At 45.5% G+C, this 15,715-nt stretch overlaps 6 protein-coding genes across 6 annotated transcripts; 2 read left to right on the top strand and 4 right to left on the bottom strand.

Moving 5' to 3' along the window:
- Positions 1–25: 25 nt before the first annotated feature.
- Positions 26–2,171, bottom strand: SS1G_11539 (hypothetical protein; the record flags this gene model as incomplete). Its single annotated transcript, XM_001587496.1, has 4 exons — positions 26–985; positions 1,127–1,181; positions 1,571–1,666; positions 2,044–2,171. 4 exons carry the CDS (start codon positions 2,169–2,171, stop codon positions 26–28), a joined length of 1,239 nt encoding a protein of 412 aa, XP_001587546.1.
- An 868-nt stretch (positions 2,172–3,039) lies between these two features.
- Positions 3,040–5,207, top strand: SS1G_11540 (hypothetical protein; the record flags this gene model as incomplete). Its single annotated transcript, XM_001587497.1, has 4 exons — positions 3,040–3,329; positions 3,584–4,243; positions 4,657–4,678; positions 4,881–5,207. The coding sequence occupies 4 exons, from the start codon at positions 3,040–3,042 to the stop codon at positions 5,205–5,207; spliced, it is 1,299 nt and encodes a 432-aa protein (XP_001587547.1).
- Positions 5,208–5,786: 579 nt separating this feature from the next.
- SS1G_11541 (hypothetical protein) lies at positions 5,787–7,036 on the bottom strand (the record flags this gene model as incomplete). The annotated part of the gene is made up of 2 exons (XM_001587498.1): positions 5,787–5,860; positions 6,067–7,036. The coding sequence occupies 2 exons, from the start codon at positions 7,034–7,036 to the stop codon at positions 5,787–5,789; spliced, it is 1,044 nt and encodes a 347-aa protein (XP_001587548.1).
- Positions 7,037–8,181: 1,145 nt separating this feature from the next.
- Positions 8,182–8,427, bottom strand: SS1G_11542 (predicted protein; the record flags this gene model as incomplete). Its single annotated transcript, XM_001587499.1, has 1 exon — positions 8,182–8,427. One exon carries the CDS (start codon positions 8,425–8,427, stop codon positions 8,182–8,184), a length of 246 nt encoding a protein of 81 aa, XP_001587549.1.
- Positions 8,428–8,735: 308 nt separating this feature from the next.
- Positions 8,736–10,418, bottom strand: SS1G_11543 (hypothetical protein; the record flags this gene model as incomplete). Its single annotated transcript, XM_001587500.1, has 3 exons — positions 8,736–9,067; positions 9,255–9,323; positions 9,422–10,418. The coding sequence occupies 3 exons, from the start codon at positions 10,416–10,418 to the stop codon at positions 8,736–8,738; spliced, it is 1,398 nt and encodes a 465-aa protein (XP_001587550.1).
- Positions 10,419–11,727: 1,309 nt separating this feature from the next.
- SS1G_11544 (hypothetical protein) lies at positions 11,728–13,962 on the top strand (the record flags this gene model as incomplete). The annotated part of the gene is made up of 5 exons (XM_001587501.1): positions 11,728–12,022; positions 12,522–12,680; positions 13,120–13,210; positions 13,643–13,705; positions 13,893–13,962. 5 exons carry the CDS (start codon positions 11,728–11,730, stop codon positions 13,960–13,962), a joined length of 678 nt encoding a protein of 225 aa, XP_001587551.1.
- Positions 13,963–15,715: the final 1,753 nt, after the last annotated feature.

Below are 15,715 nucleotides of genomic sequence, written 5' to 3' on the forward strand. Positions count from 1 at the left end.
CGGACAGTTCCCATCATTTTGCTGTTTAGAATACGGCATTGCCCCCTTGTAAGCTTGTCGGAGGCGAGATGTCCACAAGAGCGAAGCCAGTCTTCTGACCAAAGAACCGTCCCTTTACAGTTGTAAAGGGTGATGATGAGAAAATCGAGTTCTTTGCGTAAATCTCTTGGTCGTTACGGACGCTCTTGATGTCAAGGAAGTCTCCGTTGTCGAAGTCAAGGAACCATCTTGTTTGGTAGGTGTAATTAGAGTTCGGAGAGGTCCACGCATTCTCCGGCTCGATTGTTACGTTGAATCGGACTATTTCCAAACCGTAGTCGGTGCGAACAGTTGCAAATCGTAAATGCTGTGCTGGGTCCTTATTGTCGGAGAGCCAAATGCTGGCCTTGACTTCTGAACCTGGGAAATGAACCCCAAACCAGGTAAATTCGCTGTCAACTCCGCCGAATCCGAACTGACGGTCATACCAGGTCATCGAGCGTTCCTCGTCGACCTGGAGGATCTGGTCGTCTAGAGTCAACATGCCTGAAGTCTGGCAGCTCGGAAGAGACCACTGCGAAGTATTGCCGTTTCCCCATGAGAAGTAACCCGTTCCAGCATTCAGAAGGACCCGAGATGTTGCCTTCACGGTAAGGTTATACTCATAGTGATCAGTCGAACCACTCCAGACCATAGTGGAAATACTATCATTAGAGTTGCTCGAAAACTCAAAGCCAGGTGCTTCAATCCTGAGCTTTCCGTTCTTGGTCGTTGAATTGTTCTGAAGAGGGAGGTTTTTTGTGCTCTGCCAGTAGTTTTCTGGGTTACTGGCGTCCAAGAGAGAGGTCCTGACTGTAACAGTGCCGGAGGGAAGTACGAAGGCATGCGACAAGAGAACATACTCGGTCGAGTTGGCCGAGGTCAAGAAGTGAGTGGACCAGAATGAGTTAACGGGAGGTGTGACAAGCTGAGATTCAGGCAAGGAATATTGGTTTGGTAGTTCCGCCTGATAATAATTGTCAGTTCTTGGCATGGCGGCCAGTGGACTCTCAGCCTGTTCTCCACACAGGACAGAACTGCGAGGATAAACAATCGACAGGTACGTACATCATAAATGGTTGACGCATTCTCTGGAGTGAAATTGTACAGAGCATTGCTTGCCGCAGGGAGCATAAGCAGCAAGAACGACGTGATAGACATGGCTAGTGACTTATGTTGGATGAAGTAAGATGGTAACGAATTCAAGTCGGGCTACTCAGAGATGGATTTGTTGTCTACCTCGCCGTTCTCTTATATAGCATTCAATTGACGAGAAAATTCCATCCTTCGCTAGGAGAGTTCATGGAGATACAGCCGACCGGAGTCGGCGGAAGACCGTGCACTCTAAAAAGGGGGCAACTAAACATACATCGGTGCAACTCGAGAGGAAATGACCGCAGAACTAGACGGAAGTCGCCAACAGCATGATTCATGCAATTCAAAATGCTAATTGGCAATCTAAGAACTTCCCCCCGTCCAGTGTTTGCAAAGCCGGGAGTCTCTGAGACGATGAAATCTGCGATGAGGCAATACGACAATAACATTCACCTACAGTAGGTTTTGTTCTAGTTTCCCATTCGAGTATTGTGAAAGATTGTTGAGATTCCTTGCAACGTATGTGACGTGATCTGCGTCGCTAGTCAAACCACTAGAGATCAGGTCTTGAGCCTCATTTTGCTCCCCACTTCTGCCTAGCTAGGCAAATTTTGAATTTAGATTACTCCACTAAATATCGAGTAAACCATAAAAAGAGAAAAATTGCTTCCTGCAGTCTACTATTATTCGGACTCCCGGAAAACCAGCTTCCGAAACCCTAAGCACAAAGATATACAGTACTACCTCAAAAGTTTGAAACGGAACATCAAAAAATCGCGGTTTCCAATTCTTCCCCTACTAACACCACCACTTCCAGCACCTAAAATGGCCCCTTCACGTTACCCACTCACCCCAATTCATTCAAATCGCGTACAAAAGAAGGAATTAACTCCAGATTGACATAATTATCGGCCCCCTTCCTACGCTTACCTAGATTCATTTACTACCCTACACAGTAGGTAGTCGGGTCGGTCTTTCAGATTACAAATTACGACCGTACACCCATTTCGATATACGGAGGTAGCAAAATCAATCGGACATTCCAAAATACCGGACATTCAGGTAGTAGAAATACTTACCTGAGCCTAGGAGGGGGCCACCAGGGGGTGCAGATTAAAATTGATTGAGAAAGAGCTTCATGTAACGATACTGACGATTCTCATCCTAGGATAATACTAGACGTGGTTCGTGACAACTACTTGATTTAAATACAAATCTTTTCTCATTCATATCAATTATATACTGAATAAGTACCTTTTTTTCTAAATCGATTATTTTATAATTATTTGCTGGAATTTCTATATAAAGGATTAAATTATTCATTCTACGGAGAAATGTTGTATACATTACATTATATAGCTTGGCAGCCTTTCAAATGCTTAGTTTTTTGTCTTTTTGAATAGCTTCGATAGCTAAGAGTATTTGAGCTTCTTTTCTATTTGATTGCATAATAAATGATTGATAAATCGCGTGTTGAAGTTGGAAAGTGCAAATTGAGGTAAAAGTGGTGCACTCGGTGATATGGTGCACTCGGTGTTAAACCACGTTAGTTGTAGAACTAGAGAAGTTATAGTTATATGCGGATTATTGGCTCAAGGCGCTCCCGCTAGTTAGAAATAATAAATTAAGTGTTCCAAGTTCGGGCCTCTGTTGATATATACCGTATAGAAGATTTATTCTGGACCCTATGGGGCGTTTGTAGAGACAGATCGGAATTCATGAAAACTGCGGTTACCGAGAGATCACGAAGTGTTGAGTGTATATCTTACTATAAGAAGCGGGAAAATCTCCTGATAATATCTTCATCTAAAAAGCAAGAAGAGTTATTTGCCTGAGATCAGAGTTTCTGTCAAACGCTATTAGGAATTTTCCAACCAGTCCAGACGAACTGTTCTACTACTGCAGTATATCCGACGTCCACCCACAATGCCCAACTTCAGAGTCATAATCGTAGGCGCTGGTCCCGTCGGCCTTACAACAGCGCATGCTCTTTCCAAAGCTGGGATCGACTTCGTGGTGCTTGAGCGACGACAGGTGGTTGTCCAGGATGTAGGTGCAAGCCTAGTTTTGGCGCCTCAAAGTCTTCGCGTTATGTCGCAACTAGAGCTTCTGGACCAATTAACCGCTATCAGCACGGAGCTGGTGCATGCTACAAGCTACACGATGGATGGGAAGAAATTCAAGGAAGCCTGGCCATTTGAAGTCATGAAACAGAAGTAAGTTCTTTCTTTCAACGTTTTATAACAAACGAATAACCTTGTAACAGTCATGGGTCGACTCCGCATATCTTTCATCGTGCCGAGCTTCTCCAAGCGCTATATGACGGCTTGAGACCAGAAGACAAGTCACGAGTGTTGACGAACAAAAAGGTTACCAGTATCGAAAGTGATGAGGTCGGAGTACGAATACACTGTGCAGATGGATCAACTTACGAAGGGTCTATTGTCATTGGGGCTGATGGGGTCCATAGCCAGACGCGTCAACTTATGCGAAGTCTAACTCTCAAAACTTCGCCAGAAGACACTGTTAACGATGAGGAGCCCTTCACAACCGAGTATCGCACAATGTGGTGCACATTTCCCAAGCCAGAAGATTCGGAGATTGGCTTAGGGAGCACAAGTGACGGGAGCAATGCTTCGGTTCAGTACTTAACCAGTAAGGACCGTGCCTGGATCTTTGTCTACGAACATCTGGAGATGCCTACGAAGAAGAGGGCATGGTATAGTCAGGAAGATGTCGAAGCATTCGCTGCCGAGCATGCCGAAATGCCTATCAACGATCACCTCAAGGTTAAGGACGTCTTTGCCAAAAAGTACCATGCAGGCATGGCGAATCTGGAGGAAGGGATTATCGAACACTGGAGCTGGGGCCGCATTGTTCTTGTAGGTGACGCGGCACACAAGTTCACCCCAAATCATGGGCAGGGACTCAATAACGGCATTCAGGACGCTGTTGTTCTGGTCAACGAGTTGCATCGATGTATAGAATCTGTCGGAGCCAGTAACCAGCCTTCCAAAGAGGAGCTAAGCATTGCATTTCAACGCTATCAGTCTACCCGCACGGAATATGTGAAGGCCGATTACAACCTTTCCGCAACGGTGACCCGGATGTCTGCTTGGCCTAACTTCTGGTATGGACTGCTGGATCGACATATAATTCCTCTGATACCGGGTTTTGACGATATGATGATGAATCATTTCGCTGCCCCGCATATAGCTAAAGGGCAGATCTTGGACTTTGTATATAGCGAAGAAGTTTTCAAAGGTAAAGTTCCTTGGATTTATCCGATCAAGGTTTAGTTTTATAAAGGAAGTCTAATTATAATGGATATCGAAACTATATACTAGTAGATTTCTTTCTTATATAAATTTAGAATATAGTTCAAGCTTTTTAATATAGTTATCTGTTATGACTATCAGATATGGGAGCATGAGGACCTTAGGCTCAAAAGGTAGCCACCCGTAATCAGTAGGGGCGAACCGTTGTACAGAGATTATAGTATATATAGTCTAGAATTATATATTAATTATCTACAATATAAAGTGAATTCTGTGGAGTTATCTCGGTCCGACTATATTCCAGACAGCGAGAATATATCCAAGCACCGGATATCACCTCCCTCGTGCAATGATATAAGACTTCCGACTCCCCTCGAACTTTCACGGCTTTTAAAGTTTGATCAATCGCCACAACCTTATAGAGAACCCACGAGCACTCGGTATATATCTGTGCTCTCTATACTAGTAGCACCCACTGACTGGTTATAGCGTCGCCGAGCTCAGAACCGCGCATCACAACGAGCTTTCAGGGACAGAAAGGAAAAGTATATGAGGGAGCTGGAGCAACGACTGAGAGAACTCGAGGGCCGCTATAACGTTCTTTCCAGGTTATATGAATCGCTACAACTTGAAGTTACTAGTGTCAAGCAAGAGCTAGACAGGATGGGCAAGGATAACAGCAGAGTCGAGAGCTCAACAAGGAATTGCCAAGTGAGGGAGTGGGAGGAGTCCAAAATCGAGATCCTAGATCCTTTTTTGTTTCATGTTTCTGCGTTTTGCTTTGTTGAGGATCATGGACAAGGTTGGAAAGAATGAGAGATGCTACCACAGTGTTAATTTCGGCGAAAGTATCTTGTGTCTTACCTAGTGTCTTCTATTGTTGCATAGTATTTGGTACTTTTGTCTAACGTTTCTTATCATAACCTTGTATCATCTTTATGTCTAGCGCAGGATCACCGCATGAGACCATGTGTTGACGCCAACGACACATTTTCCCAGGAAGTTACAAGCTTTAGGCAAATTATCCACGAAATATGAAAATGTTACCTTATAAAAATAGTAAGAGGGACAGAGATAATTCCGTTGCGATGTTCGCTCTTTGACAATTGTTATATAGCACTTTACTATGCAAACGATGCTGTTAAAGCATACGAAGATGTGATGTGAGGTTTTCGATTACGCAGCGGCGAAGGTGGTACAACAAACATATGCCAAGTAGAGATAGGCATCAGCCATCCGTGAGACCGAAATCAAGCTTTGTGATGCATGACAAGGAACACCGGAAGGTGGAAAGGCATGAGGAAAATTTTTTAAGAAAGAGTGGCCATTCAATGATTTAGTTGGTAAGCATGGATAAGCTACGGAGGTCTCTATTACACATGGGAGATGGAATAACTAGTGGCATGTAATCTTCTCAAAGCACACATAAACAATATCTACTTCTACTTCTGCCTCCTGCCTTCTGTCCGCTTCACCAAGCCTTCCAAAGGGCAGTCAGTGTCTTTCCATTTCTTCCCTGTAGATGAAGTATTTGCCTGGCACCTCCCGCAGAACCGTCCATGTCGAATCATCAAGTAGTGAAGGTCAAATTTCAGGTGATCAGGAATTTTGGTCTCGAGATGTGCGAACATACCATCCCTACTGGTCCCAGGGGGTACCCAACCTAGCCACGTACAAATTTGGTACACGTGTGTATCCACGGCGAAGGCATTGTGCTGCATGCAGATTGAAATAATGCAGGCTGCAGTCTTCGGTCCCACCCCTGGAAACGTAATGAATTTATCGAATGCTTCATCTTTCGAAAGGCTTCGCATGTGCTCCAAAGAGAGCAGATCTATGCCTCTTGAGTTGGTGGCAACTTTCCCCCTTTGGCGCCGGATGACATTCTCTTCATGAACCATGTCAAGGATAGCCTTGCAGCTACGACTCTTGACGTTCCCCATTCCTTCAGTCTTGATGGCTTCATAGAGTTTTTCCAAGGGAGCAAGTCGAACGGCCTCCCAGTCGACAATGCCGGGGCCAGTTCCAGGCTTACGTCTCCCAAACGTTGTGAGAATGCCTATAAAAGCGCGAGATGCATTCATGTCGTTGGTACCAGCGCTGAGCCGCGCTCTGATGACTGCATCAATCAATGCCGGCTCGTCCTGGTTGCAGCCTTCGATACGAAGACCTAAAGAAGGCTTGGATTGTGAGATCTCGATCTTGCCGTGCTTATCCTCCAGCAGGCGAAACACCGTTTCAACCGTCTCGGGGTTTGGAGCTGGCCAATTCGGGAAAGGAGACAACGCATTACTTGAGTAGTCGTATTTTGATTTTTTGGGGTTTTTGCTAGTGGGAGGTGCAGTTGCAGAGAGCTTCTTAGAATCCTCGTTCGTCAAGACAACCCGTGCTTGCTGGGTGATGATCGCAGACCTAGACGCTCCCGCCTGCTTGGATCTCTTGGGAGGTTTAGACAGTCGCTTGTCATCGAAGTCGCTACTGTCTGACGGACAGTCGTAAGAACTAGAGACAGGCTCGTCGAACTCTGTGTTTTCGATCGATCCTGGAGTTACGATCCGCCGCCTTTTTCGACTTGGAAGCTGGGCTTTGGTGGCATGGTGGATGTGTCCAGAGGTTGGCTGGTCAAAGTCAGGGTCCGCTGGCATGGGGAGGTATGCCGAATGCGAATGTGTGCTGGTCTTGACAGGAGAATTCGAAAGTGTCCGAACGACTTCATAGGCGCCCAGGGCAAAATTCAGTTCGATGTATACAACGTAAAGGTCCAGGAATTGTTTTGGGGCCTACGACGCTCTATTCTGGGACCAAGAGGATTGGACGCCCGATTTCGTCCACTACTTGAATCAAGAATTCCACGATGATACATATCGAAACAGAAAATCTTCTACCCAAGGTCAAGCAAGTTCAGTTATAGAAATTCGGCTAGCGCACATGTGTCAACAGCTGGCTTCCACCCAGAGAATACTGCTCGCGGAAAATCCGGACTACCATGATGATTTTGAAGAGAGTCTTGCAGAAATCTTCACAACAACTAATTTTGAGACGTTCGTACAGGTGTATTTTCTTCAGCTACACCAGTTCTACCCCATTGTCCACCGCCCCAGCTTTGACTGTGAGACGGCCTGCCTACTTCTTCTGCTGGCGATCTTTCTTTTTGGATCCCTGTGTTCTGCTCCTTCGGACTCTACTCTATCAGCGCGCAGGGTGTTTGATATTGCGGAGGAGTACATTTTCAGCCATCCCCACAATGCAACAACTGCACCACAGCAACAGCGCTTGTGTGTCGCCTGAAGAGACTATTGGCGTGCTTCAAGCGGCGTCCATAATTGAAGTCGTCCAGAACGGAACGAACAATGTGGAAACAAGGAGACGCCTTAGAATCAAAAGGCATCCATGGTATGCCGCTGTATTGAGAAGCTATGGGCTATTCCAAGTCTCTGGTATAGACCGCTTAGACGACTCGATTACCGGTCAATCCAAGTGGCAGTCGTTCCATTCCTAGGAGATTCGCACACGGTATGGGCTCCAGTACCAGTATGAAAGTGCAGATTAACCAAACTGACACCAAGACAAGACTCGCGATTTGGTCATTTGTCATGGACAGCTGCTTTGCTATTATGTTTAACAGCTGTCCTCTCTTGACATTGGGGGAATTGAGTATAGACTTTCCTTGTCGCAATGATATTTTTGAAGCGGAGACAGCAGCTGAGTATGAGTACTTGACAATGTTTGATTCTCCTGAGTTACGTTGGAAGACACCGTCGCAATTGATCAAAGACCTACTCCAGGATACTTAGACCGATTCATCTCGCAAGCACGTCACGGCGATGCATTTGATGGTTACAATCTGCGGTAAGCGGTCATCGTCAGCATTTACAGAACCTAGGAGGTATTGACCATAAACAGCACTACAGTCTTTGATGATGACCTTACGGTGTTCCTTGGTCTTGGAAGCAACAGGGGCTGCCATTCTTCGCGCAGCAGATAGGTGGGAAGATCTTTGGCATACAGTGACCGAAGGAAGCAAAACACAGACCATGATAGGTTAGGGCTTCGTCGAGCACTCCGATGAGTTGTGTTGGCTTGTCAGAACATTAGTTCAGCAAGGACAACTGAAAGTACCAGATTGTCGCTACACACACATTTTGCCTACGGACAACATCAAGGACCTCCATGATTTCTTGTGCAAATACAAGATCACATAAAATCAAGGCAATGCATAAATGAAGACAGTTGACTTCGCAAAAATCATGACCTCTTCCAGGGTATGCTACGCCTCAACAGCAGAAAAAATGGGATTTCGACTACTCAGGAACTGTGTCTGCTGAATATACATGGATTCTGCCTTTAAAAACGCTCTTGCAATGCGCATGCCACGTGCCAATCCAAATGCTCGAGGACGTCAGTAGGTGCAATCATGTTCCCACAGGTTGGACACGAGTAACCGTCAGCAGTTGCATTAACGGTCGTCTCGACACTGCGTGGTGCTAGTGCCTTTGTGCACATTGCTGGTTCTTGGTCGCGTACCGGAGGCTTGTGAGTCTGCTCAGCACTGTCCTGTCTTCCTGGAGTAGCTAGCATGAAACTGGTGATAAGTTGATTCCTCTGCTCCTCCTTCACCAATCCATGTAAACTTAACCCAATACTCAAACACGGCCATGCAGGAGCCGCCTCATCTGCTATAATTTTCAGATACTTCATCGCGAAGTTGAAGATTGTCTCCTCGTTAATCCCCATTTGAGACGGTATAATACATTGTTTTGATGTTGTTGGCCCAAAGCGCCCTCGGATATGGTGATGGACAGCAAGCGTGGATGGGCGGCGAAAGTACCCTGATTCGACTTTGAGGTCGTTCAACCGCCCTACGAGGTCCGCTGCGAAGATTCTCATCCAAGAAGACGCCTGGCCAATGTCTGTAAGAGGCGGTACGAAAGTCTTCTGCGTTAGCATTGACTGAGGGTCGGTTCGAGGAATCACTTCACTTCGATCTTCTCCGCGAATGGAACGAAAGAACCAGTGACCATCCTGCCTACCGAGCGCAGCGACTATTTCCTTTTGTGGGATTGCAAGCAGGTCAGGGATGCTGTTGGAGCCGAAGGCCTCTTTCGCCTTTACACCCAATACACCTGCCAGCCCACGGATCGAGGTCATCTTGCAGGTAGAGAGGAAGAATGGCACGGCACGGGCTCGGATCACCGTCTGCTGGTCTGGCTTTTTAAATCCGGCCCCAAGCTTGGCCAATGCTTTGTTCTGTGCAATACCTGCGGAGCAGGTGTAATGTAGAGACTCGAAGATCTCCTTGCGTAGGTTTCGTACAATTTGAGCACCAATGTTCAGCGCGATTTCGTCCCAATCAATACGATGGGTATCGTCGGTGCTCGTTGGGAGGTCAACCAGGTTGTCCGTCTCCCAGTGAAGAACGATGTCCCGTGGTGGAAGAGGAAGTGAGCCATGTACATTATCGTCGACGGCAAGTTGAGGGTATCTTGAAACAAGGACTGAATGTACGTGTGCAGATAGGTCGATAAAAACTTCATCCACGCTCGCCTTCTCTATGCGTTGAAGTGGCGCGGGTGGTAGGTGTTTCGTTATAATGTTGATACTTTTCCGCGATTCGATCCGGTATGGATCAAGGGCAGCCTTGTCTTTCTTCATCATGGCTGGATCGGCTGCATCAGACCTATATGCCCAAGACGTCTCGCCTTCTCTCCAAGTGGCAACGTGCTGCATGATGATGTTGGGACAAAGCCGCCTCACCTCTTCCACAGAAGCACCGCGAGAAAAGCCGAAGCCGCGGGCAGCATAATTGAGTGCGATTATTGCATTCCATTGTTGAACTGCCAGCGGCTGTGAGGCGTCCAATTTCAACCGCACCATTTCGCACTGTGCGTAGAAAGCATCATAATCGACGAGTGCGATCACGCGTAAGGGCGACTGTGGTGAGTAGTTGCCAAGGCGGCGGAGATCTCGGTACGTGAATTGGGACCTGGGACCGTCCGTGGAAAGAGATCTCGAAGTTGCATGCAGCATGGCGAAAACAATGTGTGGATCTGGCAAGGTTGACAGGGTTAGCAAAGAGTTTGGGCGTCATATGACGGGTGACGGAGAGTGTCACTTACCTAGCTACCTTAGCTAGCCCTCCCAATAGATGTTTCGATGTGTTCTGGGAGGCTGGATTGGCCTGTCTGAGTGGCTCTAAGCTTTGTCAGTCGTGCAAGTGTTGGAAGAACAGAAAGAGTAGCCAGCCAAGCTTGCGTGAAGTGGGTGTTTCCCTGTGAGCGACTAAAGGCGTCAAAATCGGACAACTACAAAGGAGCCGAGGCGCCGTCAACTCAAAATGGACCAGTCTCTGCTCTGTGCCTGTCACGCCCGATCCGTCAGTGATGTCAAGTTCGACGGCGCTTGACGGCGTGGATTTTGAGCTCTTGCCGGACTCCGGGGAAGGGCATTAAATGCCGCGATATGCACGACCAGGGTTCAACAAAAGGGTGAAGTATCAACGACGCTATCTCGGGAATGAACCCATATATTATAATACTTATTACTTCGTAAATACCTTACCTATTATAGAATAAGTATCATCCAACTAATAATATATTCTATATACTTACTGAACTATAAAACCAATAAGTAATTTAATAATATCTTTAAGTTATCTCTAAGGTTTAATATGGATAAACCTCGCTCAATCCGCTACAAGTTGGAGAAACTAGAGAAATGTACGCATCATGATTTTTGAAAATTGGCCCTTGTTACGAGGTTTGCCGTCTAGATCACGTGGAAGTGCTCTAGGCTCTCGAGGTGGTTTATAACTAGGCGTCAAGCAGGGACTTAAAATAACGACAATAATGCAATTCGTAACTAATAGTAGAGTATACTAAATGATTGATCTTGAGCACGAAGCTCTACACAACGGAAACCATCCTGATTATATAGACCTTCGTCCTCCATTGGATCTCTTGGATCCTGAGAGTTTGTGGACCTTCGATTCGTATGGACCTACGATTTGTATCCTTGAATATGCAGGGTCCATCACGTGACTTGGATCGGACTATATGTCTATGCTTGCTGAAGGTGGGGAGACTCTACGAACCGATTACCATACAATTTTGTATGTGAATCGGTTTGCTTTTCCACGGGGTCTGAGCTCATATGGACAGGTTGACTGTTACTACGTAACACTTCTATATCTCGAGTAGTCTCTACAAGTATAAGAAGAGGTCGTTTCTGGCAGAGGAGATGATCGGCCATCGCAAGCTATTCAGACACACAATTATCCGGCAGAACTTTCCAGACTTCAATTCTTCGATCGGACTCTCTATCCCGAAAATTCCGCAAAATGATGCCGCAAATCAACGTCGCACGAATCGTTGAATTCGGCAAGCCCTTGGAGGCCGGCAAAGCAGACAAGCCAGTGCCCGGATTGAAAGACGTACTTGTCAAGGTCGAGGCGTGTTGCCTCGTGCCAAACTCTTACAATCTTGTCAAAACTGGAGGCGGGGAAGGCTTCGCTCTTCCCCAGCTGCCGTGTGTCTTTGGGCTGGACGCCTCAGGCGTTGTAGAAGCGGTTGGCGACCACGTCCTCGGCCTCAAACCTGGAGATCGCGTCTATGTGGATCCATTGCTAACCTGTGGTACATGTCACTATTGCCGACAAGGTTTGTGATCCCGGTGCCGGTTCCCTTGATTTGTTGTTGATTGTCAGAAAAGCACATCGGCTAAGCTCATCGTGTGTATAGGAAGAAAGGACCTTTGCATCAACTGCTGCCTCCGGGCATACTTCGCTCAGTCTCCAGGTGGAGAGCAGATGCTCACCCACTTCCCCCTCGGCGCCCTGTCTGAATATGTGATCTCGCCAGATACAATCTTGCCTTGCTTCCCGCCAGCATCGATTTCGCCACGGCGTCGCGCTTTGGATACATTGGTACTTCCTTCGGGGGCCTAAAGAAAGCAAACATTGGCCCGGGGAAAGTATTGCTATCAATGGCGTCACGGGAACACTCGGATATGCTGCAGTTGCCATCGCTCTGGGCTTTGGCTGCACAAAAGTCCTGGGTATTGGACGCAACAAGGACCGTCTAAAGGAGCTTGAAGGATTGTCACCTAACGGCCGTGTCCGTACTATCTCATCAGAAGATGCTAGTGAAATTACCGACTGGATTCACAAACAGACGGGCGGCCTCGGGCCAGATGCCCTTTACGATTGTCTGGGTAACGGCGGTGATGCAAATATGACAAGCATTTTAGTCAACACTTTGAAGAAGGGTGGTCGAGCAGTGTTAGCAGCAGGAGGTGCGGAGGGGGAAATAACTCAGGGGTACTTGAGGTTATGAGTCGAGACGTTGCGGTCCTTGGGACATTGTGGTTTAACAGCGCCGAGATCGACGAGCTCATTGCACTCATTGATGCTGGCGTCATCGACTTTTCTTTCCTCCGTCATGAGTTTTTCCCGTTGAGAAAGGTGAATGAGGCATTCAAGTTTGTGGGCGATCGTCCTGGAGGGGCTGTCAATGTGGTTGTCCAGCCTTCGAAGTAGAGAATGAGAGAGGGTAGTTGGGTTGGATGGATGAGAATTAGAGTTAGGATTAGAGTTAGGTCGGGACATAGAACTCACATAGAAACTTTTTTTTACTTTTCGGTGGGCTAGGGTCACTTCTTCTAATTGACAAGCGCGTACGTACTCTATAAGTGAGAAATCCACCACCCAACAGGGAAACATTCTGACTCACAGCCGAGCTGGGAAAAAGATATGCTGAGCGAAGATGTACCGCGTTTGCTGTAATTCTGAAAGAAGCACATACCATACCTCGAGGTCCAAGCTCGTAAGCTCAACAATCCTGCGATTGAAATAACTTCCAAATACATCGCCGCAAAGAGTTGAAATGGCATCTCGCTCGTGGCTTGTCTGGCAGGGGGTCTGGGCTCTGAGCTAATTGAAATTGGCGTGACTCATCCGAGGCTCACCCCCGTGAACCCAGGAGAACTCGCGGCAGGGCTCTCTTCAGACCATCGAAAGAGGCGACAGTCTGCTCAATAGAAAAGGCGCGTATTTTGTCTGCACCCAAACCGCGGACGGCATTCGTAAAAATGCTCTTGTCGGATCGATCACTACTAGACATAGGGAAGATACACGGCTCGATAGCGTTCGGGTAACGCCTTCATAATTTTTGGTCGACATCACGAGGCTGCCTCTCGATGTAACGGGGGAGAAGTCGCTGTACAGAAGGCCACTGACGTCCAGACTTCCACCATAGGCGGCACGGAAGTCTCGCTGTAGGATGTTTGTCGAGTGACCATCCAGATCCGGCCAGCATGGCGTTAGATTCAATCATACAGTACATACTAGTAGCACAATTTTATCATGCTAAAGAATTGAAGAAAAATCTTGAAGGGTTGATTTGATATTATATATTTGTAAGTGTGAAATAACAGGGAATTGTAAAGGTATCGTCACGTCGTCGGAACAACTTCATGTTTCAATCACTGATCAGATTTCATATCCAGATTACTCATTATCCTTCTATTACTCGTTCTGGATCTCCTTCTTATACCCCAATATGAGATCTCTTCCTAACTCTTCCCCTACGTAACCCTACATGAACCCCGTTTTCCGCTGACCCATCTCCGATAAGCTTGTCTTTCGATCCAGCTCTGATATTCAACCCTGACAATTTTGAAGAAGGTGTAAGGTTACCTACGACACTCTTTATCCTAACTATGCTTTCTTACTTCTAATTATCTTTATCACTTTTCTGTAATCTCCATATCTGCCTCTCGTTGCTCAAGCAATAACTTCATTACCTCTTTTCCACTCTTCCAATTCCCCATTACTACCTTTATCACCTCTTCTGTAGTTGCTGGAAGCTTATCTTCAATCAGTATCGAAACTAAATTACAACTACCATGTCTTTTAGCAAACTGGAGAAATTATCTGGTCGTGATTGCTTACTATATCGTATCTGAAGTTTGTCTGAACCTATACAGTTTCCTACAGATCAAAACAAGATACGATAAAAACAGTTATGCCTTTTTCAGTTTCAATATCTCTCAATCTTTCCATTAAATTCCAATTTATAGAATGATCATTAAGGTGCTTCTTGATTCAACTAACATATATCGTAATTGTGGATTTGAATTCAAATCGTTGGAGAGAAAGTGAAAGAGGTCCTTGAGTACACCTGCACTCCTTTGATCCCTTGTCGATTGGCAATACAAAGCCTAGTAGACCGTTGAATACTACTTAGATCATCGAAATAAGTTAAATTTGATAGATCTAATTCATAATTAGAAAGAAGCTTCTTGGTTGCTGGGTAGTTAGTAGCATTAAGGACATTTAAGAGATATATCTCAACTACTGGGGTATTGATTACTATATGAGTATATTCTAGCCGTTTCTTTAATAGTTCTCTTATTGATAGATAAAAAAATCGAAATTTGTCGAACGCTTGATCCTAAACAACCATATTAGAGTACTTGTGGGTTGGTTGACTATACAGCGAGAATTTCTTTATATATTAATCTCCGTTGGACATATAACAACAATCACAATACATATTATCAGCCAATAAAGAGCCCTGATATTAAATCAGTAAATCCAAATGAAGAGAAGGTTTTGTTGTATATTTAAAAAAAAGTACGGACGAATCTTTGTTGAGTGTCAAGAAAGATGATTGGTACTGTATATATCAAGAGCAAGAAGCAGATAAAGAGTGATTAGAAAGAACTCGCTTATGATCAGGTATCATACAACTGGGTTAAGGTTAAGTGAGGTACCTGGGGGCGGAAAACTCCGCATCAAAACTAATTAAGATTTTGTTAATTATAACAAGAACTATAATCAATAAAATCAATATTTATATATATATCAATACAAATCCTTCTCATAAATGTCCTCACACACCTCCCGATACAATTGATCAAGCTGGTAACTGGTAAAATGCAACCTCAAAAGTTTTCGGCTACAAAGATAAGTATTTCCGTTAGTGTATACCATTTCGTAGTAATGATCCAAGCTCTCGATCAATTTTTCGAACAACGAATCGTCAAGAGTATTCCACACTGCTTGTAAACAAGACTCTAACCTTTGCCTAGTATACTCTGTTTGGCTCTTGTCGCTGGCTTCCCTTGGGAACATTTCGTACAGTCATATTTTTAGGTGTTATCAGATATGTAGTTGAACGAGTTAGCTACTTTAAGTACCGGTTTCCTTACTTTGTGAGTCTTATCTAGAGCAATGTTGCGATCTACAACTATGTTTAGCTCAAGAAAGATACTCAGATATCCATGTTCATACCTAAAGTCCTGGTAAAATTTTGTCAAATCATTTT

The sequence above is a fragment of the Sclerotinia sclerotiorum genome, genomic scaffold, assembly GCF_000146945.2.
Source record: "Sclerotinia sclerotiorum 1980 UF-70 scaffold_18 genomic scaffold, whole genome shotgun sequence".
NCBI classification, from domain to species: Eukaryota; Fungi; Ascomycota; class Leotiomycetes; order Helotiales; family Sclerotiniaceae; genus Sclerotinia; species Sclerotinia sclerotiorum.